Source organism: Panthera pardus, unplaced genomic scaffold (assembly GCF_024362965.1).
Source record: "Panthera pardus isolate Hobbes unplaced genomic scaffold, ASM2436296v1 HiC_scaffold_16, whole genome shotgun sequence".
In the NCBI taxonomy this organism is placed as follows: Eukaryota; Metazoa; Chordata; class Mammalia; order Carnivora; family Felidae; genus Panthera; species Panthera pardus.
This window is the reverse complement of record NW_026526721.1, coordinates 139,323,664-139,342,694: the sequence shown is the minus strand read 5'-3', so window position 1 is coordinate 139,342,694 and position 19,031 is coordinate 139,323,664. Positions and strand designations below refer to the sequence as shown.

The 19,031-nt window shown below is 36.9% G+C and overlaps 1 protein-coding gene across 1 annotated transcript in view; it reads right to left on the bottom strand.

Moving 5' to 3' along the window:
- Positions 1 to 1,176: 1,176 nt before the first annotated feature.
- The window catches only part of NR1D2 (nuclear receptor subfamily 1 group D member 2), a 29,630-nt gene continuing 11,775 nt past the window's right edge, over positions 1,177 to 19,031 (bottom strand). The window contains exons 5-8 of the mRNA XM_019422936.2: positions 16,766 to 17,385; positions 13,626 to 13,811; positions 10,975 to 11,185; positions 1,177 to 4,583 (exon numbers count right to left, since the gene is read on the bottom strand). Of these exons, the coding sequence (XP_019278481.2) occupies positions 4,387 to 4,583; positions 10,975 to 11,185; positions 13,626 to 13,811; positions 16,766 to 17,385 (1,214 nt within the window). The 3' untranslated portion in view covers positions 1,177 to 4,386. The remainder of the gene's footprint in view (positions 4,584 to 10,974; positions 11,186 to 13,625; positions 13,812 to 16,765; positions 17,386 to 19,031) is intronic.

Genomic DNA, 19,031 nt, shown 5'->3' with positions numbered 1-19,031 from the left:
GAGGGAGACACAGAACCGGAAGCAGGCTTCAGGCTCTGAGCCATCAGTCCAGAGCCCGACGTGGGGCTCGAACTCAAGGACCGTGAGATCGTGACCTGAGCTGAAGTCAGACGCTTAACCGACTGAGCCACCCAGGCGCCCCCAGCCACACATTTATTTAGAGCTGTTTCTTGTACTGTGCAAAAAAGAGGGCAAATTACAAATCTGTACAATAATCCACAGAATGTGATCAATATCCTTATCAACACCCAAAGTGGGTTAACAAGGTTTTTTTCTCCTGAAATCACACCTTCCAAGGAGTCCCAACAAGTGCTCAACACATAAAAAAAGGTCAGGAGGAGCCTACTTGGCAGAGGAAGTTTGGAAAAAACTGCATCCCACACCAACACTTCCTCAAAAAACTCACGATACACACTGGCTCATTAGAGAACAGGACTGACAAAGACATCTCAGTAACCTTGTTAACCCAGCGTTTCCAAGTTTATTTAATCAATGAGCCCATTTCTCCCACCTAATATCAATTAACATCCATAGAAAAGTAGTGGATATTGCTGGTCTGGAAAACAACTGCAGGGAGTGATTTCAGTAACTGCCTCAACTTTGCCAGCATGGCTACACACCCTAGGAAAGGGGTAGTGGTCTTGCTGAGGCACTCTATCCCATTCACGGCCAAGGCTGAGTCTTGGCTAGATCAGGCACCCCTTTCCTCTCTACCATCTCCGTCTAAGAAAGATTACCTTACCAGATACAGCAAACTACTATTCATCTGGCATTATAGAAAACAGCAACAATCTTTGCTGGACTCTCTAAACAAACTAAAATCTTTTATTATTATTTTTTTTAATGTTTATTTTTTGTGGGGGGGAGGAGCAGAGAGAGAGAGGGAGAGACAGAATCCCAAGCAGGCTCTCTACTGTCAGCACAGAGCCCAATGCAGGGCTTGAACCCATGAACCGTGACATCCTGACCTGAGCCAAAATCATCAAGAGTCAGACTCTTAACTGACTGAGCCACCTAGGCACCCCTAAAATCTTTTAAAAAGAGCCCTGCATATATATGTTCCCCTATGCTGAATCAGAAATTTAGGTAAGACATCCTGCTGTGCTCAGGGGAAAGTAGTAAAGTTAAATTAGAGTCTTACAAAAACATCAAGACAGAAAGATACCAAAACCACAGTTGGTTAGAAATAATATTTATTATCCCCTCCCCCCATGTACAGATTACTTTTCAGAAACATGAAGATATTACCCATGTCCTCATCAATAACAGTTTGTAGAAAATAAACGTAATTCATATCTTGACAATATATTTCTATCATTTTTAAAACAATAGCCATTTTTCCACGTTAGTTCAAGAATAGCTTCAAGTTTTACATTTTGAATCAAATCAAGACAATCTTTGTTTATAGGTGATTTCCTGACAGATCCCATCCCCCCAACCCCTAAAAAAAATTCTATATCCTAAGTGATAAACTCTTCTTGTACATTCAGCAAACTTTATATTGGAAAAAGAAAAAGAATAATTGAGATAGGTATTTACTCTCGTGCACAGTAATAAATCTAGCTGAGCTTCTACACCTTGCTTTGCAATGATGTTTACATAAAATAAATCATTTCTTATCAAGTTACAATGGTAATTTCTTGAAATGCAGATACAAAAGCTATACACTTAATCCACTGAAATTGCCTTCTAGTTTTATCTGTAATTAAACCATCGCCGTGAAGGAAAAGCTTCAACTCAAGAAGATGTTTCCCCTTTCCCTCAGCTATTTCTCTCTGAAAAGCTTGAATCCTCTCTCAGATCATGTAAAGAGATACATTAAAAGCACAGAGAAAAAAAAAAAACAAAAACGTTTTAGCTTGCTGACATAATGCCCTTAAGTTTGCTGACATAATGCCCACATTTGAAGTTTAAAATGTAAAATCAGAGTTAAAGCATCACTTAATTCATACAGTACATTATCAATTAATCGCCAGTGTCCCACCGACTCAGAAGTTTCCCAAACTGGTTGTCTTCTCCACATGTAGTAAGTTTATAACCAATGACTCAATCAAAGAATGTGCTTATAATAGGCTGCTGGTTTAATTTTAGAAGTTTTAATACTGGGCTATTTTCAAATACAGAGATGCTACAAGTGGCATATGAACTATTAATTTTGTTTCCCATTACCTACAGGAAGAATTTGTTCAAATAAAATTTTACAAGACAAAATGCAAACCTACATACCTATATATAGATGTATACATGTATATATTGAACCTAACTAAAGTTTTATAAGCAATACTAACATACTTCTCGTTACACATTCCTAAAGACAGTAATTGTTTTGAAGATAACATGTTATATAAAGAGGATTATGCAAAAGGCAAAAATTAAGAATAAACATGATCTTTGAGGTTTTCAGGATTACTTCAAAAAGCCATTTCTATCCCCCATAGAAGAAAACTATGCATTTATCATAGGAAAAAAATTATAAAAAGATAATGCTATCGTGTAAATAATTCACAAAAACTATACTGTATATCCCATAAAAGTCTTACCAATGTAAGGTAAATCACAATTATGGTTTATATTGTATTACAGACATCACCATCACCTTTCCTCTTTAATAATGAGAGGATTTAACTTCTTTTTTTAACTTACTTAACAAGTGCCACAGAAATTCAAGTCCCAGTAGCAACAAGTTAAACAAGATTACAAAATAAGGCATTCTGCTCACATGTCATTAAAGTAACAGGCTGAGTATAGTAAAGCAGGCTCTTTCCATTCTTGAAGTTTTATATAATCCCAAAATTATAGAAGGCAATCTTTTCCAAAAAATTCCAATTAATTGTAATTTTCCAGGGAAACAGAAAGACACATAAAATCCTCAACTTTGGCTATTTCTCCCACTGCCATCAACAGAGGCTGATTTTCTCTATTTAATAAAGCCCAATATTAGAAATGTGGATGAAATGTCTCTGTACCATTTCTAAGCCTGTAGGTCACAGACTAAATGATTTTTTTTTCAAATTCTAGATTAAATCTAATCTAATCTGACAAAATCCCTGTAGTGTCACTTAGGAAAAAAAAAAAAATAGTGGACTCAGAACACACTTGCGCACACATGCATACACACACACGCACAGCCAACATATTAAACAGTTTTCTTAAACATTGATTGGTTCTCCAAAAAGGATCAAAATATTTTTCATCAAGCTGCAGCATGTGTTTAAGGGGCATTGTAACCTTTTTTAGTACAAGGTAAGAATCTGAATGAACTTTTAAACAACTAGTACCCTGAACTAAAGATCTTACCAAAGATGAACTCTAAAACACATTATTTTTTGAAATTTAGACCCCCTTGCCTATTGTACTTTTACATTAAATGCTGCTTAAATAAAAATAGAGCATAAATTCAATATTCTACTGTCTAAACATTTAAAGCAATGGTTATGTCATCAACAGGTAAAACGCACCTAACTTGAGTCTTTGACACCTCTTGTTTTAAGTTTATTGAATGATAAAGTTCTTCACAGTTTAAAATATTGTGAAGAAATGTGTTTATGTATAACTATGTTCACAGAGATATTATGTACACATACTATGTATCTGATGTACCCATAAACTTTGAATATGTGTGTGCCAAGAGGATACCCACACATATGCAGGAACCCTGAATAATAGGTTGGCGTGGACTGTGAAATGATTTCTCAGAAATGCTTAGAAATAAGAAAAGAGTATTATTATGAAAATTATAATAACAAAAATGTTACCTTATTTACATAGTGCCTATCTCCCAAGAGGTAAATATGCTTTATAGACATTTTTTAGTATCTGTGAGGTGGGACACTGAGAGCACGATCAATTTTCATTTTCCACAACCAACAAACCTGCCCAGGATCATACACTTTAACAGTGGTAGTAGAGCAAAATACACACGTGGAGATCACCCAACTTGCAGTGTCTCCAATTACCAGATCCAATGGCTTGTGGTGAAATCAAGTTTTCGTCATAGAAACAAAATTTCTACCACAAAAGGTTAATTTTTAAGTCCTCATATACTTGTGATTGTGCGTTATATTTATACCACAGGGAGATCAAAATGATTTTTGGTTTTGGCAGATGAAAAGTCTAACATTCAGTGTGACTATAATTCAGTGTAACTTCTCCAGTTTAAGTGTGACACAGCTGATTGGTCTATAGGGGAAATGCGGTCAATGTCTAACCATGGCTGGAGAAACCTCAATCCAAACAGCTACCGCATGATTACAGAGACAGCCTACAATCTTGTATTGTCTTAAAGGTCTTTTCTATCTCCACATATGGTATACACATATAAATAAGCATATTAGCACAAAATGTACAGTTAGCATGAGTCAGTTCATGTTTAAATTAACAAAGGCCTTAGGGGTGAACTTTAAAGGCCAAGAGCTCCTCAGAGTGCATGTTGTTTAAAGATCGAAGATCTGGCAACTTTAGAAGAAGTTTTGTAAAAATAGAGGCCTCGTTTGGATGGTTTTTCATTATTAAGGTCCTTAGTGCACGGATGAGAGTTTCCTGCAAAGCCTCAACAGAGTTGACATTTTCTATTCCAGATCGATCTAATAGTAAGGAAGAGAGAGACATGAATGAGAGGACATGTTATTAACATTATCAATTAAGAGAAAACATTAACTAGAAATATAATTCTTGCTCATCAATCTCATTAATGAATTTAAAACAAGGTTTTATACATTGGAACAAAGGCAAAAAAAAATATTTGACAAAATTTTATAAATCCCAATGGCAAATTTTTGTATCAGTTGATTATATTATAAAGATGTATATCACACAGTATACTTGATAAATCAAAACTCTTTAGTGCTTAGTATTTTGTTCACAAAACTAAAGGTTCTGATTTTTACAATTAGATGCCATCTGCTAATTTCAACTGCTTCTCATTGAGAAAATAAAATGAATCATGTAGTTTACAAATATAATTTTACTTCATTTGGAATATATCCACATTTGTATGTTACCACGTGTGGCAAGCAACCTCTAAAACAGCCACCAATGATTTCCTCATCCTGGTATCCGTGCCCTTGTGTATCCCTTTCCCCTTGAGTGGGCTAGATTTACTGATTCACTACTAACGAATAAAATATTCGATTACAAAAACAAAAAAAACAAAAAAAAACACTTGACTTCCATCTTTAGCATACTTTTGCTCACTTACTCTGAGAAAAGCCAGATGCCACGTTGTGAACTGCCTATGGAAGTGGCCCCGGTGCTAAGGAACTGATGGTGGTCTCTAGCCAACAGCCAGCAAAGAACTGAGGCACTCAGTCCAACATCTTGCAAGGAAATGTATCCTGCCAACAACCACATGAATAAGCCTAGAAGCAGCAGATCCTTACCTAGTTGAGCCTTCATAGTTGACCACAGCCCTGCTCCAAGTCTGACTACAATCTCCTAAGAAACCTTGAGCCAGAGGCACCCATCAAAGCCGCACCATATTCCTAACCCTCAGAAACTGTGAGATAAAAAGCCACTAAGTTTTAAGGTAATTTGTTAGTGGTAATAGATAACTAATATACTATGCAACTTTATTACCTTATTATAACCTAAGCATTCACTTTCATTTAGCATACTGTTTTTTTTTTTTTTTTTAAGGTTTATTCATTTTTCAGAGACAGACAGAGCGTGAGGTGGGGAGGGGCAGAGAGAGAGGGAGACACAGTATCTGAACCAGGCTCCAGGCTCTGAGCTGTCAGCACAGAGCCCAACACGGGGCTCAAACTCACAGACTGTGAGATCATGACCTGAGCTGAAGTCGGACACTTAACCACCCAGGCACCGCTTAGTATACTGTATTTATTAAGCTCATCATAGAAAGTGTTAATTAATGATTTAGTATAAACCAACAATAAAGGAAAGTATCTTAAAATTAGCCAAACCTATGTTGTTTGCCCATAGGCTTTTTTTTCATCATCAAGGGCTATTTCTTCCCTTTACAATAGGAGGCAGTAATGCACAAGAAATATTCAATGGCCCCCAGTACAGGAAGTTGTAATTAATAAGACATTGCCATGGAAGCAAAATTCTCTGGCCATTCACACCCTTTTATTCATTTTTCTATAAGGATATTGAAGCTTTGCATTGTAACTGGGAGTTAAAAAAGCCACCTGCAATGCAAACACTTGGAACAAAGACTAAAATTTCATAGTAAGGGGGAAAAATGTTTGATTAACTCTAAATGCAGAAAAAATGATGAAAATAGGTTTATCTTACATTTAAGAAAATTTGGATTATTCTTCAACTGTGTGCCAATTCTTATGGAAAAAGACCTGTGAACATTTGACTTTGGTCATAAAATCATACGGGCCATCTTTGCAAAACTACTTAAAGCCTTCAGTAATGCTTCCAAGAATCTCCCTTGCCTTTAATATTCAAGTAATTGTTTTCTTTTTTTTTTTTTTAACGTTTTATTTATTTTTGAGACAGAGAGAGACAGAGCATGAACGGGGGAGGGGCAGAGAGAGAGGGAGACACAGAATCGGAAGCAGGCTCCAGGCTCTGAGCCATCAGCCCAGAGCCCGATGCGGGGCTCGAACTCACGGACCGTGAGATCGTGACCTGAGCTGAAGTCGGACGCTTAACCGACTGAGCCACCCAGGCGCCCCTCAAGTAATTGTTTTCTTCAGCATCCTTGCAATTTATTAATTCCCTCACCAAACACTTACTGAATGTGTGTGGCTACTGTAACAGGTGCTAGGTAATTAGCAGTGAACATAAACCAAAATTCCTTCCTTTAGAGAGCCCTTATTATAAGCAGAATACCTGGTTTACATCATATCGTCAGTAATTTACAATACCAACAACCGGTTAAGAATGACACCCCCACAAACAAAATAATCTAAATAGGCAAAGAAAGAAACACACAGGCAATGAAGATATTTGCATTAGAAGTCCTTCAGTGAGTATTTTGTGTTGGGATGACCTACGCACTTCTACACAACTCAGAGCTTGAGGGAAGGGATTCCTATAACTAAAAATGTAAAGTGTATTAAATTTTTCTAAAATCTCAATTTCTAAAACCATGGTTTCATGATTTCAAGGCCAAATAACCTATCTCCAAATCTAGCTGGATCATAAACAATAATGCTCTAGAAATTGTAACAATAGAATGTACAGATTGAAATGGAAATTTCTCTTCTAAATGATTTACTAAATGCTACACTACTTGTATAGTTTAATTCATGCTACATCTGTGCTCTACTTTCTTAGCTGGTTCTTCATCCCTCTCCGAAGCCTGTGCTCCTCACCTAATTTCTCTTCATATTCACTTCCTACAAGATGGAAGTTAAATTCCTTCCACAGACAACTGAAATCTATTTCTAGATGAACTGTGGTCTCACAGTTATATGCCCATCCCTCATCTTCAACTGCAAGTGGCTGCTGCCATTTCACACAATCTCAAGAAAATTTTACCTTTCAGTTATAATTCCCTTTTTCTCCGTGGTATCAAGAGTTTTCCAACCTCACAGGCAAGTATCATGTTTGAGATTTCTCTCTCCCTTAGCAGCTAGAGCTATTCTGTTAACAAGTAATACAACAGAAAGGCTTTGAAGCTTCAGAGACTTAATAGGAGTTCAAATGCATGCTCAGCCAATTTTTAAAAATGCACAACCTTGGGCAAATTATTTAACCTCTCTGTGTCCTGGCTCACATCAGAGGTCTGTTGTGAGGATAAAATTATATAATGAGATCTAGAAACTAACTAGCATTTCTTCTGACAACCAAAACAAAACCCAGATGGCAAGTGTAGGTTCCAAGAAAAACAAAAAGTGATTTTAAATATAATGCAAACTATAATGTTGCCTTATTCTAAGCAATTTAATAATGAATATATATATAATCCATTTGTTATCTGATACTTGGAACATTCTCCCCTTGGGTGGCACAGGTTTAGGGCAAGATTTACATTGCCTTGTCTACAATTTCAACCCCACTGTGTGAGTACTGTGAGCACTATTTACATAATCATAATACTGTAAATGTAGAATTTTTGCTTTTCAATATTTAGAATTATCTGATAAAGGACAGAAACTAATCACACCTATAGAACAGAATGTAAATATTTTCATTCTTGACAATGTAAAAGAAATGGTATAGCAAAAGAAGCCAGGATATAGAGTAAAAGGATACTGTGTCCCTGTCTAAGGAAAAGATTCTACCTAAACTATCTGAGAGATTTATGTAAAACGGAAAGATCAAAGAATGTGAGCATATTAAAATTTTAAATCAAACTATAAGAATAAAACTTATAAAAAGTAAGAAGATACTTTAATCAGTTGTATCCACTCAATAAAAAGTCCAACTCTACACAGTATTTAGAGTTGGGTCGGCAACTATCAGAAAAATTAAAAAGAAAGACGGTTAGAAATCTCTGGAGAGTTCTCTGGAGAGTAGGCTGGGAGAAGGAAGACTTTTTATTTTCTGGTCTAAATACTGCTTTAAAAATAACAATAGTCCTTTTTTAGGTGGTAAAGATATAAGTCTTCAGTGAACACTATCATATGTTTAAGTGAAAGCAACATACTTTTAAAAAATATATGAAATTACATGTGCATATGTGTTGTTTGTGTACCTTCTTCATATATACAGACATAACAAAAATAAGAATGCATTATATTCTTCTATAATCAGTCTTTTTGACTTAGTATGTCAAACATTTTTTTATGTACCATAAATCAATAAGCAGGAAATGGTAAATGGATGGACAATTGAATAGATAGAGACACCCCCCCCCCCCAATGTTGATAGTGATCTTTTTTGGTAATGATATTATCTTTATTTTCATCTTAATATTGTCTACTTTTGCAAAGAGCTAACTGCATCGAGCGTGCTTGGGATTCCCTCTCTCCTTTCTCTCTGCCTTTCCCCTGTGTGCTGTCTCTCCCAAATAAATAAATTTTAAAAATTAAAAAAAAAAAAAAAAAGCTTAATTAAAAAGAATCATGTTCTTGGTAGAAAATATAAATGAAGTAGCACAATTCCTGGCATAGAGCTCCCCTCATTCCCCTCACATCATTTCTTCCTTTGAACCATCTCTGGGACACAGTCCCTCCTTCTCCACCTCCACTACCACACCTATTTCAGGAGAGTTCACTCCAGTGCCTCATACCTGAAGTGATTTCAACAGCCTCTCAACCCGACGCTCCAGCTCTAATGACTCACTTATCTAATCTACCCAAGATAAAAATGTAGACCTAATGTTAAACCATCACTCTGTTCATGCCTGATCACTCCCCTACACTCACTTTCCACTGTCCCATATTTCTTCTCATGGTGGTCATTCCATAACCTGGTGTTCCTCTAACTCACAAGCCTTCGGTCCCTTTCCTCCTTGATGTACATAACGTATCAGGCTTCAGCCACCTGCCCCTGCCCTATCTTGTGCTCTCCCAAACTGCTCCCTCACTTTTTTGCTGGGAAAACCTAATAACCCATCTTTCAAACTTCAGCTCCACTTCCATCTTCCCCACAAAGTTTGCTCAGGTAATTTCATCTTCCTTCCTATAACTCCTACTTACCTCAGTCAGAACCACACGGCTTAGTACCATAAGCTTTTTGTGTCAGTCTTATCTCTCCAAATGGAACATAAATGCTTAGAAAGCAAGCTTGTGTCTTAATGCTTGTTCTGTCTCCCCTAGCACATAAGGCATATTTATCAGATAAAGAAACAAGCATGGATTACTTTAGTTTCACAATAATAGGTTTATTAATCTGATGTCAACTCAAACCATTAATAATTACTTCTCAAGAGACTGTGAAATGGTAGGTAAAGTGCAAGAGACATTAATTACAAGGTTACTAAGAAAATAGGTATCCCTTATTAACATAGTACTTTCACACTATCCCATATCATAAATGCATTTTTAGCTACCCAGGTAGAGCTGATCAGAAAAGGTAGCCACGTTATGCTTCCAAATGGCATAAATCTTTATTTATACCTCTGATGTATAGGCCCTTTAAGATATACAAAGAACTTACTCTCCTTAGGAGTTACTGATATACAGGTTAGCTTCATAAACAGGGATCATAACCCTCATAGTGCCTGACAGAATGGCTTTTACACAGTAGGAAGCAAATGGGAAACTTACAGTTAACTCCTATCAAAATACTTTAAAATTCTCAACAAATGTTTTAAAATAGTCAGTGGATACCAAAAAATGGCTGGTACTTACACATCTCCAGGAAAGTCATTGTGTATCAATTTCCCATTTGCTATTATCTTAATAGCTATTATCGAAATTGAAATACTTCGGTCAGAAATAACTATAATATAAATGCAGGGTTGCAGGGAAATTGGAAATCAGCAATGACTCATATAAACAAACATTAAATGTTAGGAACTCAAAAATCTTGATCACTCATTCAAATAGTAACTAAGTACCTATTCTATGCCAGACTCCAGGCTGGTTCACATGGTACAATCCCTTGCTTTCACAGGATGAGGAAACCAAGACCCAAAAGAATAGAATTATTTATGCAATCACAGAGAAAATTCAGTGGCAAAGCAGGGTAAAAGCCTACTCATAATTCATGAGTTTTTGTTACAAACCACACTAATATATCTTGCTACTTTTAACATTTTCAAGTAACACATATTTTGATTAAAACATAGATTCCTATCAGAAAAACCTACTAATCTAAAAATTAAATCCACAAAAATAACAGTTTAGACTTGCAAAACAGTTACAAAAAGCTAAAGACTAAGACTTGTGGTAAATGTGAGGCCTCAATCTAAACATCATTTTATTACTATATAGCACTTTTGACTTCTAATGTCATGATTAAAAAATTAATTATGCAAAAATAATAGATTCACACAGTAAACGTCTTAAGTCCCTCCTGCCTTCTATAGAGCTTGCTGGAATGTAGTTCCACCTTCTCCCCACTAGGTCACTGTATTCTAGGTGTGGCACAATTTTGAACCAGCTTGCTTACCTGCAGATACCAGGACAACAGCTGTAAACAAACTCATCTCTTCATCACTAAGTTGGAGGGCATTTAGCTTCTCACTAAATTCAAACATAGAGTTTAGCAGATCCCCTGCTCCCATTGAGTGTAAATCATCGACACTATATTTCTTTCCACTTAAAAAGGTGACAGTACGCTCCTTTGCATCAAATAATGATGCAAACCGTACCATTAAAACCTGGAAAAAGAAAAAGACTTAAGTGTATTTGAAGGAGTACTAAGAAGTAATTCAGTATTCAAGTCAGTTAAGAAACATCCTACATATGGGGTGCCTGGGTGGCTCAGTTGGTTAAGCATCCATCTTCGGCTCAGGTCATGATCTCACAGTTCGTGGGTTCGAAGCCCACATCAGGCCCTGTGCTGACAGCTCAGAGCCCGGAGCCTGCTTTGGATTCTGTGTCTCCCTCTCTCTCTGCCCCTCCCCAGCTCGCACTCTGTCTCTCTCTCTCAGAAATAAACAAACGTTAAAAAAAAAATTTTTTTTTAATGAAAAAAACAGCCTACATATAAAAGAAGATTGTAAAAGAAAAACTTAGCTTATTTTTACCCAAAACCATTTCCTTAAGGCAAATTCTCTACCAAAGCAATAAATATCCGAAGAAGCACATCAAAAAAATTCCAGCCACTAGTGGCAAAACACTTCAGTCCTGTGATAATCTGAAACTCTATTAATAAAAATTCTGAAATGCAAATACAAAATTAAAGTAGGCAATAATGCCAAGAAATCTGAAACTGGGCCTTGGCCAAAGGCATTAAACTTTTTAAACTACCAAGTATATCACATGGTACCTAAATCATAAGTAAAAAGAACAATATTTTAATGCAACACTTGGGGACATCAAAACACCAAATGCAGCCAAGGCAAATGTAGCAGATACACTCTAATTAGACTATTTCAAGAAACCATAACCCAAAGAGACAATACACAAAACTATAACAGAAGTGTTCCAGACACCAAGTCGTAATTCAAACCCAAAACAAATCAGTCAACAACTACTTACCTACAGCACTCCCTCCCCTATAGTAAATGGTGGCATCTATGCCACATACTTCTCTCAAAACCAGAGGGATACTGAACAAATACCTCCCCTTTGCAAATCCCCCAAAGACCTGTTTTACTCAAGACAATCCAAAAGAGAATGAACCTTTTATGAAGATGGCTCTAATTCTATTTTTTTAAGTTTTTATTTATTTACTTTGAAAGAGAGAGCAAACAAGCAGGGGAGGGGCAGAGGGAAAGGGGGAGAGAGAGAATCCTAAGCAGGCTTTGCACCATCAGCACGGAGACCAACGTGGTGGGGCTCAAACCCACGAACCGTGAGATCATGACCTGAGCCAAAACCAAGAGTCAGGTGTTTAAGCCACTAAGCCACCCAAGCGCCCCAAGACAGCTCTAACTCTAGAATACAGCAATCCCAAAACAAATCACAAGGTGGAAAGAACACTAGTCTTGGAGTCTGGGATGTGTGTTCTGGTCCTGTGTTAGGAATTTATTGGTAATCCAAGAAAAATCTCTTCACCTCTCTGAGCCATAGTCACCTAACCTCAAAAATGAGTAAACTGAACTTCATCACTGACATCCCTCTAAGATTCAGAGTTTAAATCTTAACTCTAATGTTTTCCAAAAATCCTAACCTAATGGTTTTACTTTTAAACTATACCATAGCTATTTTATTAATGAGTATGGCTCCTCCATTCCAGTCCAGGTGCCCCAGAAAATAGGACCTAAGGCAAAAGTTTATGTGGGGTGTGCACTACCCCATGTGAAAAGAGAACTGAGGAAAAAGGAAGTAAGACTAGGAAGGAAAGAGAGAAAATATCAGAGGATGTATTACTGAGCTGGCCACCACTCAATATCGTTAACAACTGACAGCTCAGTCTTATGGGACCAGCAGGGAAGAGACAAAATATATCCCCTGGGTCTCTTACCCACTAATTAGATTCAGCCCACTAGACACCACCTTCCCACCCACCACTCTACATTTTGGAATAATGCTTAGGGAAGCTCTGAGGAAGTCCTGAGGCTCTTCACACCTCAGCAGCACTGGGAAAGCCCTGAGGAAGACAGGTCAGGGGCATCTAACTCAGCACAAAGAAAGGCACTCTGTCCTACTCCAGTTGGCAACAGTGGCTGCCCCGCGCCTGGGCAGAATACATCACAGCAAGAGAAACTGGAGTAGAAAAAGTAGCCACAGATTCTCGATGAGGCGGAGAGGGTATGAAATAGCACATAAGACATGTTTCACCTATCCCCCAAATATTCTACGATCTCCTAAAAGAGAAAAACCACATCCTATTTACTCCTTGTATTCTGTGCTGAAACACCGGGCTAGGCCCGGAGTAGGTATCTAGTAACACTCTGCAGAACCTGCCTGCAGTCCACGCTTGAAAGTAATACTGGATGAAGTCTGTATTCCGGGAATACAGAGCAGTTTTATCTCAAGTCCTAAGAAACTCTGTATTTATCTCATCTCTTCCCAAGATCCTGAGATTGTTATTCTTTTGTTGGCACCTTCAGCCTCTAAACTATAAATACTTATTTAGAAAAGAATGAAAATGTCCATGAGAATAAAATACCACCTACACCCTGCATCGATATTCCAGATAAATAAACCTACCTCAAAAGTCCCAGCCTTTAAAAGGTTGACCTGGTCATGCTGAGAGAGATCTCTGAATCCAGGAATACGCTTTGCGAACTCCACAACTTCTTTCACTGCTGGGGTGAAGCTCATTGAAAATTCCTCCCAGATTTCATGCCCAGATTTATGAGGATCCACATATGGAGACTTACTCATTGGACAAACCTAGTATGCACAAAACAGGAAACTTCTTCAATTGTGAGAGGTGGTAAAGAAACTTCAAAAGTAGCATCTCAATCTTTGGAAACCCCAATGTGAAAAGAACTCTCAGACACAGGTGCTATCTACGAATATTAACATTTTCTCTTCTTGCTACTTGCCTTATGTGAGAAAGCCTCATGGCAACCTGGTTTAAGTAGCAATTAACTTACCATAAAAGAGGCAGCCTAAGCTATTTCAAAAAACCTGTTGCACAGGTTTAAAACTTTATTTTGTAACACTGCTGCCACCTTATGCTGGTTTTATGATTTTCAAACAAATTCACACATACTTGATTGTCAATCCTATTCATTAGTGATAGCAGATAATATAATTACCATTTCTTAGATGAGGAAATGAGACTCTAAGCGGTTTAATGATTTATCCGAATACAGCTAGAAGTCACAGGCCTAGAACCCAAGCCCGACATTTACTTAATATTTCAAACTCACTTTTTTCTAAATCACACAATTACAATGTTATAATTTCAAAGAAGGGAAAATAGTGAGATGCCTCACTTTTTTAAAAAGGTCATTGACCATTTATTTCATAAACACTGGTATGACTACTGGCCCCCACTTGTTCAACTAGAAAACAATGATGAGAGATACAAAGGGCACCTTCTAAATAAGGATTGGTGAGGAAAAACTGGGAAGCCAAAGAGAAGAACACTAAAAAGATTATGATGGGAATGCAAGCTAGTGCAGCCATTCTGGAAAACAGTATGGAGATTCCTCAAAAAACTAAAAATAGAACTACCCTACGACCCAGCAATTGCACTACTAGGCATTTATCCAAGGGATACAGGTGTGCTGTTTCGAAGGGACACATGCACCCCCATGTTTATAGCAGCACTATCAACAATAGCCAAAGTATGCAAAGAGCCCAAATGTCCATCGATGGATGAATGGATAAAGAAGATGTGGTATATATATACAACGGAGTATTACTCGGCAATCAAAAAGAATGAAATCTTGCCATTTGCAACTATGTGGATGGAACTGGAGGATATTATGCTAAGTGAAGTTAGTCAGAGAAAGACAAAAATCATATGACTTCACTCATATGAGGACTTTAAGAGACAAAACAGATGAACATAAGGGAAGGGAAACAAAAATAATATAAAAACAGGGAGGGGGACCAAACAGAAGAGACTCATAGAGAACAAACTGAGGGTTATGGGAGGGGTTGTGGGAGGGGGGACGGGCTAAACAGGTAAAGGGCACTAAGGAATCTACTGAAATCATTGTTGCACTATATGGTAACTAATTTGGACGTAAATTTAAAAAAATAAAACAAGGTAAACTTTAAAAAATAGGAAAAAAATAAATAAAATAAAAAGATTATGAAATTCATTGCATACTCTATTAGTAAAATCAGCCTTTAAATTTTTGCAAAATCCATAGGCAATCCAGGAATGGGATGATTCTATAACCATGGAGAACACCACAAAATTAGAACCTAAATGCTTACAGATGTTTCCCTCCTAAGGCAGCCCGTAAGTCTAATAAAACATAAGGTCACTTTTAAGATCCATGGAATCAAATAACTGCAAGTGACAAGAAAATTCTAACAAAAGAATTGGGGTAGAGTCAGCTATTTTGAAAATGAAAAAAGAAGACTTTAATTACCTGGATAGAAAATACCAAGCCTATATCAAAGGACCTAATGGTTTAAACTGGAAATGGTGTGGTACTTCTGTTTTTGATGAAATTTTGGCTGAATATAAATACTGTACTTTCATGTAAACTGTTGTATTTTATTAAAATTAAAAAAAACTTGAATTTTATAAATAACATTAAATCATCTCCTAAATAACACTAACTCATTTCCTAAGATAAAGTCTGAGAAAATCCACAGAAACCAGTGTATTAAATTAAAATATTCCTAAATTTTCAAACAGTAAAACACCTATCCATGTCCTTTACTCAAAACTTTTTGTACTATAATGGTTAAAGAAAACTTCTTCCATAAAAATCAAAGGATTACTGGGGCACCTAGATGGCTCAGTCGGTTAAGTGTCCGACTTCAGCTCAGGTCATGATCTTGCGGTTTGTGAGTTTGAGCCCCACATCGGGCTCCGTGCAGCTCAGAGCCTAGAGCCTGCTTTGAATTCTTTGTCTCCTTCTCTCTCTCTCCACCCCTCCCCTGCTCATGCTCTGTCTCTCTCTCTCTCTCAAAAATGAATAAACTTAGAAGAAAAAAAATTTTTTGAATAAAAAAAAAAAATGAAATCAAAGGATTACTAACTTTAGCAAGCTAAATTGATCTGCCCTTTGAGAAAATCCCAAAGCTAGTAGGGTAGTGATTAATCAGAATACTTAAATTTTGAAAGGTATTTCTAAGAATTAAAGGAACAATTCTAAGGGCACCTGGGTGGCTCAGTCGGTTGAGCTTCTGACTTTGGCTCAGGTCATGATCTTGAGATCCGGGAGTTCGAGCCTGGAGTTAGGCTCTGTGCTGACAGCTCGGAGCCTGAAGCCTGCTTTGGATTCTGTGTCTCCCTCTCTCTCTGCCCCACCCCTACTCACACTCTGTCTCTCTCTCTCTCTGTCTCTCTCTCTCTCTCTCTCAAAAATAAATAAACATTAAAAATTAAAAAAAAAAAAGGGCCAATTCTACATGACCCACAGTTTACATAAAATCCTAATCCCAATCCTCATATCAATCAAATCACATGCCTGTACCTAGTTCTGTGTGAAATTAGGTCATTCAACAAATGATGTTTATTAGAACTATTTGAACTAAAATACTACACAAAATTGATTGTATAAATCTCAGGTTCTCTGACACCACCTCTGCCCCTCAAGTTGATATATTCCCCCCAAAATAAAAGAAAACCTTCAAAGCTTTCCTTGATGCAAATAGGGCAAAAAAACAAACAAACAAACAAACAAACAAACAAACAGATTTCACTATACCAGATGCATTCTCCCTCCAGTGTTGCACAGGTAACTATTCTTGTTCTCATTCTGAGAAAATCCATCTATCGAAACTCTATCGCATACTCGTTGAGTATAAGCATTGGAGAAGTTCATACAATGTCCATTTGCAATACAAATGGCATGCCCGTTTGGGTAATGCATTATGTTCCTCCCTTTGTACTGTCCATTGAGGTGCTGTTGGCTCTCACTACATGGAAAATGACTGCGAAGCCCACTGCCACAATGGTCATGATTTAAATTATATTGCTCCATGCTCTTGGGAATCCGTTCTCTCTGAGGCTGCATGGTGTCTGCTGAGTTTTCTCGCTGCTCTTGATTATACATAAAGGTATCCTTGTGCGCTCTGGTCACCATGCCAATCACTTCATCCTTTGCAAAATCAGAAGAGGGAGAAGAGCTTTTGATGTTTTCTTGTTCCAGCTGGGGCTTGGGTCGCAGCTGTTCCTGGGCTGGTAAGGCTGTCTGTTCATGATGTTCTAATGTATCATTCTGCAAATGACCACTGAACTGGCTGTTCATCATGGTCTTCATCGCACTTTGCATTTCAATTAGCATCCTCTGTTTTTCGCGCTTAGGAATACGACCAAACCGAACAGCTATTGAAGAAAAAAATATTTAAGGTCTATATTCTAAATAAGACCTGTTTATACAAAAGAATAGCACAAAACTGTCTCTAATAGCTATGGCCTCTAGTGATACAAGTAAAGAGTATCTGTATGTCTCTGGCCCAAATTATTCTAAACTTGCTGGTTATGTTTTTGATACACCATAAGAAATAGAGGGGAAATTTTTTCCATTTTTCTCCCAAAACAAAGCTAAGAGAAGATCTATTAGGTCCTGGGTATTTTATAAGCAATCTAAGAAATCTGAAATTAACTAATGAAAATCACATTGAAGCAGTCAGCATTACTACACAGCACCTATTAATAAGGCTGAAGGCTCTGTTTTTAAGAAGGCACATGGCATTCAGCTACCCACAGACATTAATGTTAATGAAACCTAGTAGGTACAAGCATTCCTTGAACACCTGACCTTTGTCAATTCATTCTGTAACCCTATTCTCAAGACCCAACTATTAAATGGTTTGTTCTCCTTTTCCAGCTTCTTAAAAAAGAAAATCTTTTAAAAAAAATTTTTTTAATTAAAAAAACACAATCAAGAGAAAGGCAGTTATTGAAAACTTGGACTTTAATTGAAATCAATAAAATAAATAAAAATTAAATAATGCATCCTCCATCATTTTAGAGGTGAGTCTTAAAATGTGTCGTGTCTCCAACATTCCTATCCCTGAGGAGTAGAACAGAAAAGCTTTCTAGTCTAATATTTATACAGAGATAATAAAAATCCAATATATCCACCCGGCAAGAAAGCCTTCCTAATCTAATTGTAGCCTCTGACATTATTGCTATAGTGGACAGTTTTATCATGTTCAACGCTCTACCTCTACTCCCTCCTTCACAAATGATTGCGATTTTTATTCTTTTGAGGAAATCACAATATCCACCAACTTTGCATTAATATTTCCAGTAATATAAAAAAAATTTTTAGGCAAATTAAATCCAAAACATCAATTGCTAAAATCCATTACTCACGAAGCTCCTTATTACAAACAGTATTTGTGTAATGTATTAGAGTAACCTAAGGGATTGCTTAAGTGACCCTTCCCTAGGTAAATATCAGGTTCATTCTTTGCAATTCTTAATTAATCCTACTAAACTAGTCCCTGGGAAAACCTCATACTCTTCTATTATGTTACTTAGAACTGAATGAGACTATCCAAACGTGATTTCCCTAAGCATAAGAGTCAAATTTCCCAGTGATGTCATCCACAGAAAATACTAATAGTCCTGCAAATTAACTTTTATTTTTTATGGGAATGGATCATGCCAGAATTTAGCAACCACCTCCACTCCAGACCCTACTGTTTCTTTCAATTTTCCATCTCCTTTCAATATATTTAGACCTGTCCCTAAAAGCACATTATCATCTTAGGGCTGAGAAAGTCATAGAGCTAATTCACATAGGAGAAATGGGTTCCTCAGAAATGCTAAAAAATCAAGGAGAAAGAGCCAAGGATTCCTATACCAAGAAAAACGAATTCTTTTTTAGGAAAAAAGTATTCAAACTGTATACAAAAAAGTCTTTTATAAGAAGCCCCAAAAAGAGAGCCAAAAGCTGTTTCCAGGGTGATAATGCTAAAATTTGACTTTAATGAATGTGGCATCTTACAAGGTATCAAAAT